Source organism: Balaenoptera physalus, assembly GCF_965194825.1.
Source record: "Balaenoptera physalus genome assembly, chromosome: 10".
Classification (NCBI taxonomy): Eukaryota; Metazoa; Chordata; class Mammalia; order Artiodactyla; family Balaenopteridae; genus Balaenoptera; species Balaenoptera physalus.
Genome location: NC_138889.1, coordinates 79,409,590 through 79,434,425, shown reverse-complemented (window position 1 = coordinate 79,434,425; position 24,836 = coordinate 79,409,590). Strand labels below are relative to the sequence as shown.

Genomic DNA, 24,836 nt, shown 5'->3' with positions numbered 1-24,836 from the left:
TGTTTCATTTATGTGGAAAAGCTTACAGGTTAATTTTTTAAGAACTTGCACTATATCTGTATAATCTTACAAAATAAAATCTAATTATGGAAATGTCAAACATGACAAGCTTTTTAAAAAATGTGAATGAAATATTTAAATGTTTCTATAAATTCAGTTGCTAAATAACCAAGTTTTGAAATACTAGGGATGATAGAAAAGAAAGCTGAAGAGACACAAACCTGAAATGATTTCATTTGCAAAAAATGAAAGAAAATACTTAATATTTAAACTAAGGAAAATTGTGTAGATATTCTATTTAATAAATCGTATCCTGTTTTACAAGATATACGTATAGCATTTATTAGTGCAATGTTACTTCAACTGATTTCATCAGTATATATTTATCAAATACACAAAGATAATAAAAATACCAGCTGCAGTGCAGAAACACTCTAACAAGCTAATCTTACTTGCATTATGAAACGGCCACTTAAGATATAAAAAAAAGATCAGCAAATTTTGCTTAGACAGAAAATGAGACAAACAATTGCATGTAGGAAAAATCTGATTTAAATATTGATATTAAGAGTTATTGATGGGGCTTCCCTGGTGGCATAGTGGTTAAGAATCCGCCTGCCAATACAGGGGACACGGGTTCGAACCCTGGTCCGGGAAGATCCCACATGCCACGGAGCAACTAAGCCCGTGCGCCACAACTACTGAACCTGTGCCCTAGAGCCTGCGAGCCACAACTACTGAAGCCCGTGCTCCGCAACGAGAGAAGCCACTGCAATGAGAAGGCCACGCACCGTAACAAAGAGTAGCCCCCGCTCGCCGCAACTAGAGAAAGCCCGTGTGCAGCAACGAAGACCCAATGCAGCCAAAAATAAATAAATTAAATAAATAAATTTGTAAAAAAAAATTATTGATGTAATTTATGACATTGCAAGGTCATGCTTAAAGTAATATAAAATAATATTTAGTTATTCAGTAAAATGATTCTGTCTTTAATCTAGAATCCTCCACGTGTAAATGAGATTACAGATGGGACACTGAAAAAGGGTCCCACAAGCAATAAATTAGACAAACGTATAACATATACCCTTTTGGAAATTCATAATCACTTTAGCATATTAATAGGGTTTGAGTAGTCCTCCAGTAAAGATACTTATTTAACTTTGTTTAACCCATAATGTCCAAAACTTATTTGTACTCAGTACCCATTTTTAGGTAGGAGGGAAGTGTGGCTTGTTTACTTGTTTTGTTTTTTCATGTAAAATTTCATGTAAAACATTTTGGGATGGTGGTATTTTCTGGGGTTTACTTTGAGAACTGCAGCTCTATACCAATCAAACATGAATAAGTAGGAATATTGATTCTGCTTACATTTAGTATTTAGGAGTTTCCATAATTTATTTTACAGTTAAATTGCATTTTTTTTTGTAAAGGCAATTTTTATGCAAATATACTGTCCAGAATCAGAAAGTTAATACTCTTGCCCCTTACTCTTGGTCATATCACATTTTGAGATTTGTGTCTGGTGTAGGACATTGGCTAACTGTAGTGTGATACAGGTTATCAATATGGGTAGTGGGGAGGTTTGAAACCATTCTCAAAGATGTACAGTTGAAGGACTGCAAAGGGATTTAGGGCACGATGGTTTCTGTGCCACTTATTGACCTGTTGTCTTTCAGCTCTAAACTCACTCTTCCATATTCTACTTTGTGAAGCCAAGGCTGGAACTCTGCATATTTTATTTCTCTTTAGAAATAAAAGAGCTGGAAGTTTGGCCAGCTGGAGTCCTTGTAGATTTAGCCAATAGTGGGTGCTGAAGGAAGATTGGAAGGCAGGTGGAGGGGAGAAGGATTGGTCTCAGACCTGTTCTTTAGCTCTCAGTGTCACTCTAGCCATGACACTTCACCTGGCAGTAGCAATGGACCCCAGCAGCAGTTCTTCCCAGTTACTAAATTCTTTCTGCATGCCCAGAATTGGTTTTATTGCGCAGTCTGGGCTTTTAAAAGCAGTTGGTGGCATAGCACAGTATTAAGAGCACAGGCTCTGGAGGCAGACTGTGGATTTAAATCCCAGCTCACTCTCCAGTTGTATAACCTTGGGCAAGTTATTTAACATACTAGTCCCTTGTTTCCCAGCCGGTGATCATCACACATTTACCCTGTTGGGATGCTATAAGGAGTTAATGAGTTAATATGCTGAGCATAAACTCTATAGAAGTGTTAGCCATTATTAGTGTGTGAAGCAAGAACTGTCCTACTTCTGCTAAAAGTGACGAGGAGATGGTGGATTCAGATTTTAATAGAGGGAAGAAAGTTTGAAGGAAATGCTGAGGAGTACTAAAAAGAAAGAGGTAGTGCAACATGAAAGTGGTAAGCAGCGATGAGAGCCCAGTTTAAGTTGGAGATCATGAATATGTATTGCAACCATCTTCAAGATTTCCCCCCCTTCAGCCCGGTTATGGACCTGAAGACAAGTAGTTGGGTGGAGTCAACTGGAAACTGTGACGGAAGAACAATGAGGTGTTGGAATTCAGAACCCTGAGGATAGGCTAAAGTGAGGGACCGTGGAATCTAAGCTAGATGTGTTAGAAGGGAAGGGAACTCCCTGGAGAGAGTGTAGAGAGATCCGGACTGGAAGATAGAAAATTGACGTTATGTGGGTGTTTGAGCGACAGAGCCGGAAGGATAGGGGATTGTGGTGACCTGACATCCTTAGTTCCACAGATGCTCTTCCGAGGCTAGGAACTCCACCTTCCCGCACTGGGATTGGAAGACGGCTAAGGGAAAGGGCGGGGCCCTCCCGGCCAGGATAAAGAGAATTGTGACGGGACCGGGCGGGGCTCGCGGGCCGTAGGTGGCGCACCCGCGAGGACTTGGCGGGGGTCCGGCAGTGGGCGCCGCGGCGCTGCGAGGCTCTGCAGCATGTGTCTGTGCTGTAGGGAGGACGACGCTGTCCAAGTCAACGCCGTGAGTCCCCCCGGGCCCTCAACGCCGCCTCTGCCGCCCTGGCGCCGGCCTCCCCCCTCGGAGGCCGCCTCGGCCGCTCGCGCTGCTGGCCTTTACGCGGGGGTTGGTGCTTTGGGGTTGGGAAATCCCGGGTGAAGGAGGCAGACTAGATTCTGGGCTGCAGGACCCACCGGGAGGAGGAAAAGCCCCACCTCGCACCTGCTGGGGGCCAGGCGCGTGCAGTCATCTGTTTGTTGAATGACTTATTGACCCAGCATGACAAGATTCAGTACCAACAGAAACATGAATTTTTGGATTTCTTGTACAGCCTTTCATTCCAGAATAAATCTCAGTAGTCCCGGTAATGTGGTTCATAGCAGGTTCTTTTTTCTCAAAATACTATCTCATCTTCCACCCCAATGTTTACTTTGATGCTCTTATTCTGATCCTGCCTCTTGCAGTTGAGATAATAGGCATCTATTACATAAATAGAAAACAGTAGCATAGGCTTCCGATTATAATAGCTGATTTTTCTGTTTGCTCATGACTTTTATTTTATTTTTTAATTTTACATGTTATGTAGGAAGGCTCAAAATGGCATCATCCTTCAGACGTCACTGAAAGGCAGGTAATGTTTAAATAAATAATTCTGGTTAATTCAAAAGTATGACTTTATCTTGTTCCTTTCTGTGTGATCGTCCCTAATATGACAGAAGTTCTATTAGCTAGACACTTCTGTGTTATCTTTCTTGAGACTCTGGGATCTTGTGACTACTATCAGAATGAGTCTTAACTAGGATAACCTAAATGGTTTAATATTCTCCTTTTTTTAATGTAACATGTGCTACATACACAAGGATATATGTAGCATACATAATTTTAAAGCAGGGTAACAAAATATACCTCCAATTTAAGAAAACATGAGTATCCTTGAATTCATCTAGGGGCTGCTTCCCTACTCGACCTCCCTGTGTCTCTCCCAGAGGTAACCACTACCTTGAATTTTATTTTTATCAAGCTAATCTTTTTCTTTAATAGTTTATCACCTATGTGCTTCTAAAAGGATATTGTTTTTCTTGGTTTTGAACTTTATAAACATAAGATCACACAAAATTCATTGTATGATTTATTCCTTCTTTTTTTAAAAAAATAAAATAAATTTATTTATTTATTTTTAGCTGCGTTGGGTCTTCGTTGCTGTGTGTGGGCTTTCTCTAGTTGTGGCGAGCGGGGGCTACTCTTCGTTGCGGTGCGCGGGCTTCTCACACGGTGGCTTCTCTTGTTGTGGAGCACGGGCTCTAGGCGCGTGGGCTTCAGTAGTTGTGGCACATGGGCTCAGTGGCTGTGGCTCGCGAGCTCTAGAGCGCAGGCTCAGTAGTTGTGGCGCACTGGCTTAGTTGCTCCACGGCATGTGGGATCTTCCCGGACCAGGGCTCCAACCTGTGTCGCCTGCATTGGCAGGCAGATTCTCAACCACTTCTCAACCAGGGAAGTCCGATTCTTCCTTCTTAACATTGTTTTCTATTGTCCATATTGTGCACTATTGTGCACAGTTAATGAAGTGGAAATAAAGAGTAAAAGTTTCATTTGAAAACTCTACTGAGGTGGGACTTCCCTGGTGGTCCAGTGGTAAAGAATCCGTTCTGCAATGCAGGGGACGTGGGTTCGATCCTTGGTTGGGGAACTAAGATCCCACATGCTGTAGGGCAACTAAGCCCGCGCACGCCACAACTACTGAGCCCGTGCATCTCAACTAGAGAGCCTGCATGCCGCAAACTACAGAGCCCACATGTCCTGGAGCCTGTGCGCCACAACTAGAGAAGAGAAAACCCGCACACCACAACTTAGAGAAGAGATAAAACTCACGCACCACTACTAGAGAGAAGCCCGCGCGCCGCAAGGAATGATCCCGCACGCCGCAACGAAGATCCCGCGTGCCCCAACTAAGACTACAAAAAAAAAAAAAAAAAAATACTGAGGCTCCAAAATGTTTTCTTCATCTATAAATCACACATTTGCAAAAAGTTTTTTTCCTACTTCTATGTAGCTATGTAAGCTGTGTGCACTGACTGTGTTTATCTTTTTTTATGGACACAAACCGAAAATGTTGTCAGCATGCTATGCTGTTAACATTGTAAATGTCTTCTTTCCTTCTAATTTCCCCATAGTCCACAGATAAACGTATAGAGCGTATGCAAAACCTAAGGAAACAGAAGAGGAAATTTAGTAAACGGTTTTCAAGGCCTGCCCCTGTTCCAGAACCAGGACTCCTAGTAAGTGTAGAGACGCCACTGAAATTAACAGATCCTTAAATGCAAGAGGCATCCTCAATTTTTCATTTATGTAACACTCTAAATTTTGTTTCTTTCCTTTCCTTTGAGAAATCAGTAACTGCAGTCTGGGAAGATACCTTAAAACTCCTCTAATCAAATTCTCATCTGTTATTTAAATCTCTTTTGTAGTTGTCTCCTGGAGATGATGTGGTTTAATGGAAAGAGTGTGGTCTTTGAAACCTCAGTGTTCTGGATTCCAGTTTTTCCTTTGTGTATATTATCTGACTGCCTTAAGTTATTCACTTAAATCTTCTGGATTGTATTATTTGGAGAATAAATCACAAAATCTCCTGCCAAATAGCTTTTCAGCCTAGGCTTGAACCCTTGGCAACATCAGAAAACTCTACCACAGCTTATATTCCATCTTTGCATACCTTTGGCAAGGATTTAAAAGTTCTTCCACATAACATGGTTATATTGCCTGCATGAGCCTTTTACATGTGGTACCAATTACACGTCTAATAGCCAGTCATAAATCCAATGGCCCTTCCACTGGAAAGTCCTTCAGATATTTGAATAAAACTGTTACCTCCCTTCATATGCAGACTTTTCTTCAGGGTGAAAATCCCCAAATTTCCTCATCCATTCCTCTTCCACCTTAGTAGTGAGTCCTGGCCTTATTCAGGCAATTTCCAGGATCAGGATTATATTTCATTATAGAAAGATTATAGAAAGATTTGGGAAAAGTTATATTTCTGATCATTAAGATTTTTTTTCTGTTGGTTTTCTTTTTGAAAGTAAATATTTTATAAGCCCAACTAATGGATAGCATGTCAGTTAGGAATTTCTAACTTCATCTCCTTATAAGAGAAACTCAACTGCAATGGTTTAACCAAATAGGAGTATTTTTTCTTCCAAAGGAGAACTCCTGACCTAGGCAGTCCAGGGTTGATATGGTGGTTTCAAAAATCATCGAAGAAGTCTCAGGTTCCTTCTGTCTTTTTGATCCTTCACACTTTTCACATGACTTTTATTCTCATTGTCTCATAAAAGCTTCTACATAGGTAGAGATTGTGTCCACATTCCAAAAGGAAAAGATACAGGACAAAGGGCAAAAAGTATACACCTGCTGAATTGGTTCTTTTTGATCAGGAAAATAGCCTCTTTATATGTATGTATGTATTATCTTGTTTGTGGTGATGGTTTCATGGATGTACACGTGTCAAAACATTTAAAAATGTACACTTCAAATATGTGCAGTTTATTGCATGTCAACTATACTTCAATAAAGCTGATAGACACTCCCCTGCACAAACATATATATATATATATATATATATATATACATACACCTTTTATACACTATTACAATATTATATAGGAGATTTTTTACTGCCCTAAATATCTCCTGTGCACTATACGTTCATCCCTTCCCTCTTCCCTCACCCCTCTCAAGCCCCTGGCAATCACTGATCTTTTTGCTATCTCTATAGTTTTGCTTTTCCCAGAATGTCATATGGTTGGAATCATACAGTATGTAGTCTTTCAGACTGGCTTCTTTCACTTAGTAATATGCACTGAAGTTTCCTTCATATCTTTTCATGGCTTGATAACATTTTTTTTATCCATTATATGGATTCATTCACCTATTGAAAAACATCTTGGTTGCTTCCAATTTTTGGCAATCATCAATTAAGCTGCTATAAACATTCATGGGCAGGTCTTTGTGTGGACATAAGCTTTCAACTCATTTGAGGAAGTACCTAGGAGCACAATTGCTGGGTCATATGGTAAAACTATGTTTAGCTTTGGAAAAAACTGGCAAAACTGTCTTCCAAAGTAGCAGTATCATTTTGCATTCCCACCAGCAATGAATGAGAGTTCTCTGTTGCTCCTCATCCTTGGCAACATTTGTTATCAGTGTTTGGGGATTGTAGCCATTTAGACAGTTGTGTAGTGATATCTCATTGTTTTAATTTGCAATTCCCTGATGATATGTACTCTTGACAATCTTTTCATATGTTTATCTGAATCTGTATAACTTTTTTGGTAAGGTGTCTGTTCAGACCTTTTGCCCACTTTTTAATTTCTTTTTTTTTAATTGTTGAGTTTTGAGTCATTTGTATATTTTGGATACCAGTTCTTTTTTTTTTTTTAATTAATTTATTTATTTATTTTTGGCTGTGTTGGGTCTTCGTTTCTGTGCGAGGGCTTTCTCTAGTTGCGGCAAGCGGGGGCCACTCTTCATCGCAGTGCGCGGGCCTTTCACTGTCGCGGCCTCTCCTGTTACGGAGCACAGGCTCCAGATGCACAGGCTCAGTAGTTGTGGGGCACGGGCGTAGTTGCTCTGTGGCATGTGGGATCTTCCCAGACCAGGGCTCGAACCTGTGTCCCCTGCATTGGCAGGCAGATTCTCAACCACTGCACCACCAGGGAAGCCCTGGATACCAGTTCTTTATGTGTTTTGCAAATATTTTCTCCCAATCTGTGCTTTGTGTTTTCATCCTTCTAGCAGTGTCTTTCCCAGAGCAGAAGTTTTTAATTTTAATGAAGCTTAACTTATCAACTATTTCTTTCATGGATCATGCTTTTTGTGTATCTAAAAACTCATTGCCAACTCCAAGGTCACATAGATTTTCTCCCGTGTTATCTTCTAGAAGTTTTACAGTTTTGCACTTTACATTTAGGTCTGTGATACATATGAGTTCATTTTAATGAAGAGTGTAAGCTAAGTGTCTAGACTTTGTTTTTGCATGTGGCTGTTGCTCCATTTGTCCCGGCACCACTTGTTGATCAGACTACCCTTTCTATATGGTACTGCCTTTGCTCCTTTGTCAAATATCTGTTGACTATCTGTGTGGGTCTATTTCTGGGCTATCTATCCTGTTCCATTAAATAGAGTATTTATCTGTTCTTTTGCCAATACCACACTTGATTACGGTAGCTTTATAGGAAATCCTGAAGTCAGATAGTGTCAGTCTCCTAACTTTGTTCTTCTCCTTCAATGTTGTGTCAGCAATCCTGGGTCTTTTTGTTTTCCCATATAAAATTTAGAATCAGTTTGTCAAAATCCACAAAGTAACTTTCTGGAATTTTGATTGTATTGTGCTAGAGCTATAGATCAATTTGAAAAGAACTGACATCTTAATAATATTGAGTCTTTCTGTAAATGAACATTGTTTCTCATATTTATCTAGATAATCTTTGATTTTTTTTCATCAGAGTTCCTGATCTTAGCTGGAAAGCATCTAGTTACTCATCATTAAATAGGATGTTACGGACTTCCCTGGCGGTCCAGCGGTTAAGATTTCACCTTCCAAGCCAGGGGGTGCGGGTTCAATCCCTGGTTGGGGAGCTAAGATCCCACATGCCTTGTGACCAAAAAACCGAACGTAAAGTAGAAGCAGGATTGTAACAATTTCAATAAAGACTTTAAAAATGGTCCACATCAAAAAAAAAAATCTTAAAAAAAATATGATGTTAGCTGTAGGTGTTTTGTAGATATTCTTTATCAAGTTGAGACAGTTCCTCTCTATTCCTACTTTGCAGAAAGTTTTTTTTTACTCATAAATGGGTGTTGGAGTTTGTCAAATGCTTTTTCTACTTCTAGTGATATGATCATATGAGTGAAGATCAGAGAAAAATCTCTTTTTGCTTCCAGCAGTGGGAGGGGAAAAACTACCATTTTGAAATACTTAGAGCTCTCTGTTCTCCTAATAGGGCATGCCCTCAAGGGAAACTGTTTTATCAGGACCTAACTAATTTGGGTTTTATCAAACTCTAAATGACCTGGGAGAAGGGAAATGCCCAAATCCAGAGCTTTCTACATAAGGTATGGAAAATGTCCAACTAAAGTTCTTATCTTCACTCAAGGAAGTATGAAGACCTCCCTAAGAGGGCCTCCCTAAAACTCCCCACCAACCCGAGTTTTTAACTTTCAAGCTAATCCATACTGAGCCTCAGCAATTTGTCCATTAAAGTTTAAGTGTTCCTCCCAGTATTGGCTCTAGCAGCATTGTTTGTCTCTTCAGTTTTCAGCACAGCAATTTGCCCTGTGACCTCAGTTCTATGACGGATCTAAGAAAAGTTAATTTTCAGTTTGTTCAGCATTTTTCTGGTTGTGAGAACGGGAGTGATGATTTCCAAGCTCTTTACATGTCAGACTGGAAACCCCCACTTATTTTTCTTTGATTAAAACTGAGTCACTGGCCAACCCCTAGCTGCAAGTATGTTTAGAGTGGTAAAAAATTGAAGTGGCTTCCTTGCTGCTCTAAAGAGTATTGAGGTTATATTAATGTGAAAGAAAGTATCTTCCTTTCCTTTTCAGGCTGTGATCATCCTCCTTGTGTAACTAACTCATCCTCCTCCCAGAGTTTCTGGAGTAAATGCATATTATGGATAAACATTTAGTTTGGTTTCACTGTGTTTTTCATATAATCAAGGGAGTTTATGTATTGCCACATAGAAACCCAGGATCTGCAGCTTTACAGTTATTGTACTGTCTTAAATATCTACATAGCTCCTCTCGTGCTGATGCACCAATGTTTATAATTCCACCTCCATAATCATGGTCTCTCTGATATGTATTAAAATATGCCTGCACAACATATTTTACATCTGCACAGGTACGCCTTAGCAAAGTTTAATAATGGGGGATGCAGGGGAGAAGGGATTCCTGAGACCACCTTTCTACAGGGTATGGCAATTGCCACCACTTCTGAACCCTTTAACTCTTGATTCATTTTCACACAATTAGTTTGGTTAATCTTTCTATCCCTTTTCCAGTGCTGATATCTTGTGCCATTGATCTCCTCCTTTTGTGCCTTGCCCTCAATACCAAACCACTTAGGGTGTTCCATTAAAAAGCTCTTTTTCTTTCTTGAGCTACCAGATGTGTCTTATAGAAATATCTACAAAATGTTCTTTATCAATTATCCCACCAACTCACTGGAGCTTTCAGAGACAACTGAAATGTCTCACAAATAAATACAAATATAAAAAATAAAATGCATGATCCATGAAAAGCCTGAGCTCAATCTGGTACTTAGTATTCATTGTCGTTAATATAAAAATTCTGGAGTTATCTTCAGAACATCCAGATATTTTCTTTTGGCAGTACTAGGCAGTCATGAAAGTTCTGATATCCTGTAAAGGAAAAAATACACGCTTTTCCTGAAAAAAAGAACGTCAGGGGCTCAAAGGTCCAAAGTATACACTATCCTAGTGTTTCTTCTATATATAGACCAAAATATATAGTACCTCCTATTTAAGCTCAGGCTCTCCCTGCTTCTCAAATGTGGGCTAAGATAAATTTTGTTTGGTTTAATTTCCAAACCATTGTGGACTGATCATTCTGTAACATGCAATCAAAATGTTATAGCAATATCAAATTATTATAAATGAACATAAATGTTTACTCTCAATTTCTCTACTAATCTTGTTGCAAAGTAGTAATGAATGTAAGATTAGCACCAAAACCAGACCACACAGAATAACACTACTTTGTACATCTTAAATGGTTTGGGGTGAAAATAAAGGTCTGAGTCCATCCGTATAAGTCCTTTATTAACATGGATTGTGCCCAGTAGAACAGAAGATGCAGGATGAGGCTAGAGCACTCAGTTGTGAAAAGTTTGAAAAAGTAGTTTTTGTTTTCATTTTGTCTGTTTAAAGTCTCTATAACAAAAGTTTTCTCCTAATTATATAATTATAATATTCATGCATATTAAAATTATCCTGAAATATTATTTTAAGGTTCAGTTCTTGCTGATACTGATAAACATAATCTTTCCATTTTCACTTATTTGTCCCTCTTGTTCACTTCATTTTGGGTCATTTCAAGACTTCAAACCCTCAATAGATGCATATAATATACCTTCTCAGTCAATCACATACCATAAGACTTGGGAAGAAAAATCCTTACGTTTAACATCTCTGTCATATCCATTATGTTCAGAAATGCCTTTACCCTTTCTCCAGATTGTTAGTTTTGGTTTCTGCAAATTCTTTTAACTTGTAGCATTTGTTGCTTGACTCATAGAAAAAAATGTTTATGTCATATTTATTCCCAGATATGATTTATTTGATAATAGTGCTTCTCATATCTGGCTTCTATCTGAATGTGACCTTGTTTTAATTTAGAATAGCATTTCTAGCTCTTTATACAATTCTTTTTGTATAAGAAAGGCTTCTCCCTCTGAGACCTTTCCCAGAGAACTTATAGTTTGTATAAACTTTTCCTTATGTATATGTTGATTGAATTTATTTTTCTTTGTGTATTTTAATCTCTTCTAGTGGACATAAAGCTGAAGTCTGTATGGAAGAAATCATGCCAGACCAAAATATGCAGATTTCTAACATCAAGTGGCATTTTGTGATTTGACTTCGTTTGAAAAATAAAGACAATGCTCTGCCATTTCAGCAAAATAAACAGTGCAACCATTTAACATCCAAGCTACAGGGTCTAGAATTTTATTAAATACCATATCTTACCACCACTTTCTTTTCTGTGGTAATTTGAGATTTGCTTCTTTTCAACAAATAATAATATGCATAAGCCTTTGAAAACGAGGTATTCATGTTTACATTTTTACAATTGGATTTACAACTTATTTAGAGATTTAGAATTATGCTTTAATAATAGGGGGAAATAAGTTTCCTCTGCTGTATATTTATAATGACTTGTGTTTAAACAAAATGTTTAAAATCTTTAAACAGTCCTAGGAAAGAGTTTTGTTTTGTTCTGTTTTGTTTTTTATTGAAGTATAGTTGATTAACAATATCAGTTTCAGGTGTGCAATGTAGTGATTCAATATTTTTAAAGATTATACTCCATTTAAAGTTACTATAACATATTGGCTATATTCTCTGTCCACATAGTGGAAACTATGTGTCTGTGTGTATATATTTATATATATGTGTTGTAGAGGTGTGGTATTGCCAATATTAATTTGTAAAAGAACTCTATTTAGTTGGCTTAAAGGAAATTAAGTGCTTATATAAATACTCAGAAATATAAAAGAAAGTAACCCAAATGAATTTTAGGATCACATGATCTAGAATTAATAGATTAAATGAAATAGATTTAATTTAAATGAATGAAAACAAGTTTCAGTTTGTTGGTTTAATTAATACAGACATTTCTTTAGGGTCATCAACATTAAGTATAATATTTTTATTGTACCTAGGTTTACTAGAAATCAAATAAGATCTTATCCCCATTACAAAATTTTTCAGCAAGAAAAATAACTTGATATGATGAAACTTTTAAGTAAATTAAATGTAAATAAGAGTTTTAAGTGAACTCTTTGGGAATAATTATGTCTTAAGTATATCTATCAAAAATAGGTCCTCCAGATTTTTTTTTTTTGTAACTTGAAACTGCTAAATTAAGTTCAATGATGGCAATTCATTGAATATCCAGATCATTTCCAAATAAGATACTGAAATATTAATTACTGAACATAGGTTTCCTTTTACAGAGAAACTAAAGATATTTAGGACTATTAATAAATGTGTAATATCATATACTAACGCATATATGTGGAACCTAGAAAAATGGTACAGATGAACCGGTTTGCAGGGCAGAAATAGAGACACAGATGTAGAGAACAAATGTATGGACACCAAGGGGGGAAAGTGGCGCGGGGGTGGTGGGGGTGGTGGTGGGATGAATTGGGAGATTGGGATTGACATGTATACACTGATGTGTATAAAATAGATAACTAATAAGAACCTGATGTATAAACAAATAAAATAACATTCAAAATAAATAAATAAATATGTTCGGTGTCACACTGAGACATTTTCTTTAAGGAATCACCTGTTTTTAGAAACTACAAATAGTATTCACAAGTTTGCCTATTTACAAAATGCTAATGTACAAGTTCATAAATTGCTTACTCCTTAGTTTTCACTAGAAACTAAGTTTTTTAAGGTTAAGAATTATAATAATTAAAATATGTAATTAAAACTAGTAAAAATTAATAAGGAAAACATCTTTGTATGCAAGGAAAAAGAAGGTATAAAGAATGGAAATGAGTTTTGTTAAGGGAAAAGAAAGTAATTTTGTCCTAAAGCTGGTTATTCCTAAATGGGAAAGAAAATAAGGGACAAATTAATGTGGATATAGAAAGTTGTAGAAGATTGTGAGGGACAAAAAACTGAATCTTTAGAAAGGCATTCTATGTGTGGTCAGGACTGATAAAGATTAGAATCAATTTAATTGAGTAAATTAATTTTATTATGAAAGGTAAAGTGGTACAAAACCTGAATTTGGCTTTCTCTCTATTAAGAAGACAAAGTTTTCTTAAAATATTGATTTGCTTTGGATAACTGACTGCAAAGTTTCTTTACCTTTAACCAGTAATCTGTTACAACTTTTGACATTTGCTTTTGAAATCTTTTATTGTCACTGGTTAAGTAATTAAGTATTGTTCCACTGTGACATATGATCCTATGTGACCAAGTATTTTGAAACCCTTTTGATATTTTTGAAAAACTTCCCAAATATCAAATTCTAATAGAAGTTATTTTGACTTCTAGCTAACTCTAGGATGCTTCAGAGAGGATACCTGAAGCATCTGAGAAAGAGGAATATTATACAAATTAGGCTAATTTGGTATGTTAAATTACATGGGAAGCATTATCAAATGAGTGCTGATAAACCTTCTTATTTTATATTGTATGGGTAAATGTTATTAATATATACTGGAAATTATATGGAGCTCCTAAAAATCTGGTTATGTCTTAGTAAAATGTTAACAGCCATAATGTTAGTAATTATCTTGAATTGTTGTATGTCACAGCAGTAACCAAGTTTCTTTGTCAATTGCACTGTAATCAGATCTTCAATCATGTCTTTTCAAGTCCTTTGTCATTTACAGATGGTCACTATTTCACTCTGATGCTCTTGCAAAAAATGCTTCATCTTCAAGAGGAGTCATAGAAAGGATTTTTTTGACAGGTGCAGACTTCTGATAATTTTTAGACCATAGCACTGAACTGGGTAAGAAATTAAAGAATTCTAAAGGAAAACTTCATAAAACTGTTAACAGAAGATTAAGATCAAGAACGCTGTATGCTTGCATCAATTTTCCAATGATACATCCATTTGGCTGTGAAATTTGTTAACTCATATGTTAATTCATTTAAGTAGATGCCCAGGTGATTCTTATGCCTATTAAAATTTGAGAAGCATTCAATTTAAATATTTCTGAATATATCAAACATTATTATTACTCTTGGATGGATAAATGAATCCAAAGCACCAGAAACTAATAGGAAACTCAACTAAACGTGCGTTCATGAGGCTCAATTCTAAAACACAGTGATGGATTTCACGTTCTGCCCTCTTAACTGAAGTAGTACTGAGTGGCACTTACAAAAAAGGGGGCTGACATCAACTTGAAATCTTGGCTTTAATTTCTTGGAGATCAGAGTCCCTTCTCACAAAAGGGGTAGCATAAACTATCCAGAGTCTTGTCACTCATTTATACAGGGTTAGCCAACTGGGCTAGCTTGGAGGCCATAGCCAAGCTTTTCCACCCCTCCTCTGCATGTCGCCCTCAGCAGGTGTTTCCTGGGATCAAGGCCCCGTCCTAGCAGAGCCTCTGGAAGTGTGGGTGGGGAGTTGCCTCAGTGGGGCGGAGGCTAGCTTCAGGAGTGGGGCCCAGGCGCGACCAGGGTGGAGGCTGGCATCAGGGGGGCGGAGCCGAGCCCCGGAGGAACGGTGGGGCGGGGGTGGAGCCGCGGGCGGGGGTGGAGCCGCGGGCGGCGGTGGGGCGCTGCGGCAGAGGAGCGGGGCGGAGCCGAGCCGCCCAGTCACCGAGCCGCCCGCTGAGGGCGGAGCGAGCACCGCATAACTGGGACCCGGGTCTGATCGCGCAGTTCTCACGGCCTGGTCCGGGGCGGACCCAGGAGGGGAATCCCCCAGCCGCGATCCCCCATGGGGCTGTGTTTTCCCTGTCCCACGGAGGCCGCGCCTCCTTCGCCGGACCTGGTAAGTAAGGCCGCCTCCCAGCGTCCCCGCGTCCGCCCGCCCGCGCCGCGCGCACCTGTTCCCGGAGGGGCGCGCCGGAGGCCCCGAGCTGCGGCTCCAGGACGGGCCGTTGGAAGCGGCGGCACGGGCCGTGGAGCCCGTCGACGGGGACCTTGGTGGCGGAGATGGTGGCTGTGCTCCGAGGGCCCTTGAGGTCCTGCCTGCCGGACCTGGGCTGCTGCCTCCGCGTCGGTGTCTTTCTAAAGGCGGCTCCAGCGTCTCTTTACCTTCAGCCGGGTGGCAGAATTGGCAGTTCGTAGGACGCAGGCGCACGTGGACGGTGCGGTGTGGCGGCCATTCCTGGCGACGCGGTAGATGGAGTTAGGGTGCGAAAAGAAATCCTTCTTTCTCCGGGAACTGAAGTGTTTAATCTTGTAGATGTGCATCTTCCTGTGTTTGTACCAGCTGTTTAAAGAAGGTGATCAATAAAGTCTCGTATATTTCTGCGCTTTATTGGATATTGTATTAATGATTTACCTTTAGTCTTTTTCACTTTTAAGGTTTTTTTAAAAAAGTATTTTATGTGGTACCGAGTGTACAGTTTGTAAAGTTGCCACGTTTAGCAAATAAAAATATAGGGCGCTCAGTTAAATTTGAAGTTTCAGATAAACAAGAAATACATTTAAAAGATACGTAGATTTGTTCCATGCAATATTTGGGACATACTTGTACTAGAAAGTATTCGTTATTTATCTGGATAATTTCAGACTTAACTAGGTGGTTTGTGGTATAATACATTTATACTTTTTTGTAGCTTTCTAATTTTTAACAGCATTTTTACCTTAATAATCCTTACAGGAAGTTGATAACAGAAAACCTAAATTCCTCTCTTGTATCTGGCTAAAAATTCGTTGAAGGAAATGAGTTGTTTAGGGAAGTACATTAACTCTTCAGCTATTTGATCATAAATACTAAAAATGACCTGGAAGTTGATATGAGAAAGTTCACCTTGTCTTTCTTGCTACTGTTGCTTTTAAATGTTCTTAATTTTGTTTATCTGGCTATTGATAAAATACCAATCTGCCAGCATTTGTTAAGCCCTTCCTCCCCTCCCCCGCCCCAGATAACCACATTGCTCACTGCTTGAATGTCACTTTATCTTTGAGGCTTTTCTTCACCACCCTATATAAAGTAGATTCTCCACTCTACCATCCACCCATCCTGCCATTTCTTATAGACCATACTCTTCTTTATATTTCCCTAAAACACTTACTTCAATCTGACAGATGTATGTTTATTTGATTATATGTGACTGTCCTCGTTGGAATGTAAATTCCATGTGGGTGGAAACATTTATCTGTATTATTTCACTGCTGTATCTTCAGCACCTAGAAAAGTTCCTGAGGCATGATAGTTGCTCAATAAGTATTTATCCAATGGATGAAATGAATGAATGAATGTATTGTGGTATGGAAAATGGAGGAATTATTAACACAGCTCCCAAGAGAGTGCTACTTACTGTCATATATTTACATAATTTATAACTTATTATTATGAATAATATAGATATAGAAAAAGAGTATTCACGGTTTCCCAACATGGAACAGTACATCTCATAACTTTCCTCTAGTCCTTCCTGCCTTATCAATGAGATTCACTCACTTCATTCATGAACTTCTTCCGAAAATACCAGCCTGCTTCAAACTCCTTTTTAATTGGCAGTACCAAACCATGTATTTCCTTGCTTGTATTATTAAATGTCATTTGTTTTATTATTGCCCTGACTAGCTTGTAAGCTCTTTTTCTTTGAAAAAGCAAATAGATTATTTTATAGGCCACTCTGTGTGTGTATGTGTATGTGTGTATGAGATATATAATGTATATATATGATATAGATGTAGGTGTATGTCTCATCATGTGCTTATTTGAAGGGTTTTTAAATTTTTAAAAATTTTTATAAATTTATTTATTTTATTTAATTATTTTTGGCTGTGTTGGGTCTTTGTTGCTGTGCGCGGGCTTTCTCTAGTTGCGGCGAGCGGGGGCTACTCTTCGTTGAGGTGTGCGGGCTTCTCATTGCGGTGGCTTCTCGTTGCAGAGCACCAGCTCTAGGCACGCGGGCTTCAGTAGTTGTGTCACGTAGGCTCAGTAGTTGTGGCACGCGGGCTCTAGAGCGCAGGCTCAGTAGTTGTGGCGCACGGGCTTTGTGGCTCACGGGCTTAGTTGCTCCGCTGCGTGTGGGATCTTCCTGGACCAGGGCTTGAACCCATGTCCCCTGCATTGGCAGGCGGATTCTTAACCACTGCGCCACCAGGGAAGTCCTTGAAGGTTTATTGATTGGGAGAATGAAATTCAGAAAGTTGAGTATTTTATAAATGTTATAAATAATGGCGTTCTTAGTAGGACATTTGGGGCCAGTACTATTTTTGTAAACTGTTATATTACCTATAAGATAAAAGTATAAAATATCAAGGATAATGTTTGGTTTTGTTTTAAACCGTATTTCTTACACATTTTTCCTAGGAAGAAAAAAGAGCAAAGCTTGCAGAGGCTGCAGAAAGAAGACAGAAGGAGGTGACAGTAAAAATAAAATTCTACCTTAGATAATTAAATTTGCGTTTTGTTCTCTATAGATGTCTATTACTAGTAGTAGTCTCTAATGAAAATGGTATCTGATATCTTAGAAATTTAAATTAAAGGAAAACATTTTCAAAATGATTTCTGTTTCTATAAATTGGTTTAATGCATTTATGTCATTTAATGTATGAAAATTTCTATACACGTCTTCTGTTACGGGAGATGCCAAGGAAGAATCTTTAATAACATTCTTCCTTGAGATGAAATGACTGTGCCTTATAAAACACTGACAGATGTGAAGTAACTTTAGGGGGGGAATGTGTATGGTTGCAAAATACCCAATGAAGAAATCATATGTTTTACGTAAAGCTGTTGTAGAAATAGTCTAATTCTTTGTTACCAAAAATAGACCAACCCCATTCCCTACCCCCCACCTCTAAAGAAAAACTTAAAAGGCAAAAAACAACACCTTTTGGTAACAGGAAATTAATTTTTGTTCTTTTTCTACACTCCTTAATAATTTTCCTGAAGGCTGCATCTCGGGGCATTCTGAATGTTCAGTCTGTGGAAGAAAAGAGAAAGAAAAAGGAAAAAATAGAAAAGGAAATGGCTACATCTGGGCCCCCACCAGAAGGTGGCCTTAGGGTAAGTATTAAAATTTACTTAAAGTTTGATTTACCTGGAATTTTTCAAAACTTCAGTAGCAATCTGTTCAATAATTTCCTCAGGGAATGGATTGTCAGAAAATTGTGAATTAATTTAAAAGCATAAACAATATAGATTGGAAGAAGTGTCAATTTATTTGGACATTCCAACATTCATTGGAATAGATTTGCTTTCTTTTTCCCAAAATGAAAATAGACTTTTCCTGATTATCTCAACCCTCTATCTTAATACTTCATACTTATATGATTAATGGCAATCTTAAATGTGTAGAAAACTTAAGCAAAATGGAAGCACACAAAGAAGAAAGTAAAAATCACCCAAATTCAGTGTCATTTTGACAGACATCATTTCTAATCTTATTTTATACGTCAATCTTAGATATTGGATTATACTGTAAACTACTTCAAACTCTTTGAGTTTTTTTCACTAAATGATTTGAGATTTTTGAGCTTCCCATTGTCACTCATTATCATAGTTACGTTAATGTTAATTTGGACAATAGGGTGTACAGGGGTGAGTCTGACACATGCCCATCCCAGTAGTAGCAGTTGTAGCTCTTGACGCTAGAAATATAATGATGGACAAGTTAAACAACGTCCCTGAACTTGGGGATCTTTACAGTCTAGCAGGATTATAAAGGTTTTCTTTTACATGTTAAAGCTCAGGAGACGAATGGTTCAGATATTAAGATTTTCTTCTTTGTCCCATTTTTAAAGGAAATACATTTCTCAAGGGTATTTGTGAAAAGGACAATGTCCTGAGTTTCATTTATATTTAATTTGTCAGTGATTTATGAGCACTTGTTTAGCTGATTCTCTGTCTTCTCCATTTGGTTTGGTTTTTGCTCTCAAAACTATCTATATAAATACATATATGTACGTACAACCCCAAGTTGTGGGGCAGGCAGTTCAGGAACATCCTGAACAGACATGATTCTGACTCAGGAATATCACATAGCAATAAGATTTATCTGTGTGCATTTTATCATTGTATGTTACTTCATCTAATCTCATTTAATAAATGAAATTAAAAGAAAATAATTTTTTATAGTTAACTTTTAACAATATATAAAATAATTGGTTTTGATATTAAGGTAAACAACTGTGACCATTGTGTTTGTTTATTTATTTATTTATTTTTTAATATACCCTCATAATAGAATAGAGTAAATGTAAAGTAAAACAGTTGGAAGATACAAGGTCAGATATTTATCAGAAGTATAGATGCTTACTTTCAATATTCTGTTGAGATAAAGATCTGTGTCACCAGGTTTACTTCATATAGAGTTCTCAAAGACAAAGCACTTGTGAAAATTAAATTATGGAACTGAAAATGATGCTGAGATCAACTATTTCATAGTAGAAGAAATAGAAGTTCTGAATGACTTGAAGTCACATATAATGTTACAAAAGGGATACTTTATGTATAGTCAGAAGGTACTTATTTTACAGGTTCTAACCTAACAAATTTAACATCAGCTTTTGAACTCTTAAGGGAGAGAGGGGCTTTCTTAATTAAACCCAAAGCTTCTGTGCCCTGAAGCCTATAGATTAAAAATAAATTAGGCCCTATATTTCTTCTGGTCCCTTCAGAAGTGCTCAAAATGAAAAACATCTCAGTGTTAAATTTAGTACCTTTTTTCTTTGACCACCTGCATTGCTCAGAGCATACAGTGAAGTTCAAAATAAATTTTTGGAGGCTCAGGGATAACAGAATGGAAAATACAAGATAAAGAGTAACTTTAATGCTCAAACCCTTTGGCCTAGGCTCTTTTAGGGGCTGCTGTCAGGCCTGTTCTACAGGCTGGCCTTGAGTGTTCTGTGGTATAGCTAGATTCTTCCTAACCCGACTTCATAGGATGAGGAAAACATGTCCTTCCCTGTCTTCATGCCCTCCACATATTCATCTCCTGACTAGCTGCCTCTTCCTGGGACACTTGGCATTGGCCATGCTCACTGTGTTCTGGAAAGGCAGAACTTATTTTACCAAGTCAGTGTGATGATAGCATCAGGACACAAACTAGCATCAGTTCAGGATATACTAGTAGAGGAGTGGTGGCAGATGTCTAGAGCAGTGGCTCATGAGGAGCTTTCAGAAAAGACTGAACCTTGGGTCTGACCTTATACCAATCAGAATCTCTGAGAGTGGGACTTAGCCATCAGGATTTCTAAGCTCCCCAAGGAGTCTGATGTCAAACCAGATTGAGAATCACTGCTCTAGTGTTTGTAACACTAGTCCTAAGAGATATTTTGTGGAAAATAGAATCCCATGGTAAAAATGTTTAAAAATCCTGAATATTGTGTTATACATTGAATTCCTTTCTTAGAGATTAAAAAAGGCACAGTATTTAAGTCTGTAAGTAGTTCTAAAATAAAGAAAAGCAAGTTTACTTGGATTAATCCTTAACTTTCAAACTTTAAATAAAGATTTTTAAAAAATATGTTAAAAAAAATTCCTTGAATGTACTTGGAAAACACTACTTTAGAGACTGGTAAATATCTCTGTACTATCCCAATGGCTTTTTTCAGAACTTACTATTGCAGATTTAATAAACTTGATTAAACAGAACACCAAATGGAATAGTTTCTCAGGTTAAGCAAGGAAAAGACTTTGCCAGACCATTATTTAATAATTTCTACCGTTTCTTCGCTCCCCTGCCTCAAACAAAAATTTCTTTATTTTTATTTTGTAGTTTCATTGTTGTTCTTGTTTTGTGATGTTTTGTTTTTCTTTTACTGATTATCAGGTATTTGGGAATCTAGCTACCACTCGTTAATCTGCCCAGATATTTTGTTTTATTTCTTTATATTTTTACACCATCATGTATCTTATTTCAGACTATAATGTAACATTTTACTAATCACTGCTACTGACAAAGATCATTTTACATTTGTATAGCCCATATTTCTCTCTTATCTGTTTGTTCACTAGAATATAGTAACATAACTTTAAACAAAATTTACTTTTCTCTATATTTTTATCTTTTCTAGTGGACAGTTTCATAAAGCATAACATGAGTGAAAGAGTCTACTGCCAATAACTAATATCTGCAATCAAGCGGACATCCTCAATTTAATTTCTTCTCTTTGAATAAATGAAGATTCAGACGTCGTAATTTTAGTGCTCTTAAATGCAGTGCTTTTTCAAAATTGAATATTGAAAATGCTTTTGATTGTTAGACTTAGGAAATGGCCAGACCTTTCATTAAATACTTATTTTCCCTACATTTGCTCTTCTGCAGACAGTGGGTGATTTGCCATTTTTTAGTAGTTAAAACATGGGCCTAAATAGTGAATATATATTTATATATTGCATGGAAAAACTCTGCATACATCTCAGATATTAAAGTTTGCACTTGTATTTTCCCTCCTTTATAAAATGACCTAGCTATTTATAGTTTGCCGATTAACCTTTTATCTCTTTACTTCATTATATGTGAAGACTTTTGCTTAAACTTATGGACTTAGTGCCTTTAAACTGGTCATCAGGGAAAATCTTGAAAAATCATTTGAAGGGCTTATATGAAGGAACACTGTAAATTTTTATAACTTACTAAGAAATTAATATTTGTAGAAAACATTGAATTTCCCCTAATTTATTTCCTACTTCTGTAGCTTATAAAATTAACATACTGTGTTTTACATTATAATACTTTTTTTTTTGCTTGCTGAGTTTAAAATATATTAGTGGTGCCATCAGAGGGCAGTGATGTACTATTATACAGTATCAGATTCAGTTCTATAAAGATCTTTGCAGTAATTGAATGAGTTAAACTAAGAATCTGGATGGGTTAAATATAACAAAGTATAGTGGTAATGTGTTTGTCCAAATTTCATAGGTGTTTTTATTCTTTTATATTTATTAAAGAATGATCATAAGATTTATATAGATGTCAAATTGCCAAGGCAAGTATGAATATATGAAAGAGAAATATGTAAGTACTGTATTTAAAAAAGTCTACTTTAAACATAAAAATATTGTGAGGTAATTCTATACGATACATTGCCATAAACTTTGTAGATTTTTGTTCATTTGTAACATGTATTATAGCATATTTGGTTTTTTGAGTTTTTTAATATATAATAAGCTAAAATAGAAGAATTGCTGTGTCTTTTAATTTGGTTGCTCTTTTGGATGACAAGGCCACAGTCTGAGCCCTAAATTAGAATTTTCAAATATTAAGTACAATAGGGACTGTAAATTAAATAGACCAGCTCACTTGATTTACAAAAAGGAAACTGAACCACTATCTCGCTCATCCTTCCCACAAATCTTGTGTTATGTTGCAGTATGTTATATATGTTAATTTTAAAGAGTTTGAACTATAATATAGATCTCTTGACTCCTCTTTGGAAAAATCACTTCCTTCTATTACAGAATGAAATATCTGTGACTATCCAGGCAAGATATGTAGTTATAGACAGGTTCAATTTTCAGTTTTAGAGAATTAGCAGTATGTTTGTTCATAAAGGATAGTGAAGCCATTGAATTATATTTTAGAAATATAATTTTTGACTTTTTTGGACATGATTAAATTTTCCAAGGCAGAAAGGAAAAAGGAACATTAATAGACGAATGGATATAGAACCAGAGCATACTATCCTAGAACTGTGCACGTCCTTGCTTCTGTTTTACTATGGAAAGAACAATTGTATCTGTATTACAGCTTGGATTGGTGTAAACAAAAGGTTTACATCTAGGGGACAATGCTCTATTTCTAATAGCAGTTTATATCCAAATACCAGCTTATTTACTGTTGAACCAAGAATGTTGTGCTGATGAATTGCTTTCTAGGAACAATGGGATATGCCATTCCCGCCAACCATGGCCTGCCTCCATGGGTGTGATCGTGTTTCCTCAAAACCACATGGGTTGCATGGGCTAAGGGGTGATACTCAATGTTAGGAATAGTGTTAGGAAGGGGAAGGAAAAAGGGGAGACTGGATGCATGATAGGAAACCAATAAGTGACTACTTAAAAAAAAAATGTATACACACATACACATATTCCAGGAATCTTCCTCAAAGGTATGAATCAGTTCCTGATGAAACCTTAGCCTAGAGCCAGTTTCCCATAATTCATAATTTAAATAGGAAAGCATTATAATGATTGATATGTCACCCAAACTCCCCAAACAAATTACTAAAATAAAACCAAACAGTAAAATGCTTATATGTAACTATCATGTTGAGATATAAAATGCTTAAATCACTACTTCTTCATTCTAATCATTAAACTATTACTATGGTAACAAAAAGTTGTATATTACCACACAGCCCCTTTGCTAACATGCTGCATGTTTTTTAAAACATCTGTATGTGATACTTTTGTTCCACTGATTGTATTTGGAATGTAATTAATAGTTTTGTTATAAATGCTGTACTGCCTTACAAGGTACAAATATACATTTTCCTATATAAGAAATTGGCTTTGGCCATCTGTTTAACACAATTTTATCTTTACTACATCTTAAATAATTTATAGGTAAGCATGTTTCTTTTCCTATAAAGAAATGCTATTATTAGTCTCCTGGATTTTTCTTAGAGAAATACTATAGTAAAGGTTCTAACTATCATCCTTGGTACCTCAGAAGAATTGGCATAAGCTATGAATTTTCTTTTTCTGCTCCAACATTTCAACTTGTTTATTTTAACTGATAAGAATTATGCTCTGCCCTTAGAAGAAAAGGTAACCCTTGTCAGTTTTAGATTTGAATAATATCTGCATAAACAGATCAGTAAGAGGTAGGTAGATATGTATACCTATCTGGGTTGATATTTAAGGTATTTAAGGTATTCCTTTAACATCTCCAAGCAAGCATCTCAAATGCCCATGATTACTGTTTGTTCTTTAAGTTGATTGAGATGTGGTAGTTTTCTCTTTCTCAAAAGCCACTGAAACCATCCATTTGCATATATAGCAGACTTTGAAACTAAGGTGTTGAGCAAGGTTGCAGAATACGAAATCATTATATGGAAAAAGTCATTTCTGTCTTTATATGCAAGTAATGAACAATCTGAAAATTAAAACAATGTCAATCATACAGTATCATCACATAGGATAAAATACTTAGGAAAAAAGAAAAAGAGGTAAAAGATCTGAAGTAAAAACCACAAAACTGCTGAGAAAAAAAGTTTTTTAAAAATATATGAATGGTGAGACATTCATGTTCATGGATTGGAGGACACAGTGTTGTCAAGATGGCATTCTCAAATTGATCAATAAATTAAATGAAACATCCTAGCAAACTCTTGCAGAGAAATTGACAAAACAATTAAAATTTATATGGGAAATGCAAGATTTATGATAGCCAAAACAATTTTGAAAAAAGAACCTAGTGATTTTCACTAAGTCAATGAGTAAGAGCCATCTACACTTAGTCCTTTCCTACTGAATATA

At 36.8% G+C, this 24,836-nt stretch overlaps 1 protein-coding gene and 1 long non-coding RNA gene across 2 annotated transcripts; both read left to right on the top strand.

Annotated features, from left to right (window-relative positions):
• Nucleotides 1-2,543: 2,543 nt before the first annotated feature.
• LOC309636489 lies at nt 2,544-14,871 on the top strand. Its single transcript, XR_014250023.1, has 4 exons — nt 2,544-2,963; nt 3,526-3,570; nt 5,111-5,215; nt 11,510-14,871. It is a non-coding gene; the product is annotated as an uncharacterized lncRNA (long non-coding RNA).
• A 103-nt stretch (nt 14,872-14,974) lies between these two features.
• Nucleotides 14,975-23,861, top strand: SVIP (small VCP interacting protein). The gene is made up of 4 exons (XM_082476759.1): nt 14,975-15,215; nt 17,718-17,768; nt 18,303-18,416; nt 21,428-23,861. The coding sequence occupies exons 1-4, from the start codon at nt 15,162-15,164 to the stop codon at nt 21,440-21,442; spliced, it is 234 nt and encodes a 77-aa protein (XP_082332885.1). The 5' UTR covers nt 14,975-15,161; the 3' UTR covers nt 21,443-23,861.
• The last annotated feature ends 975 nt before the right edge of the window (nt 23,862-24,836 follow it).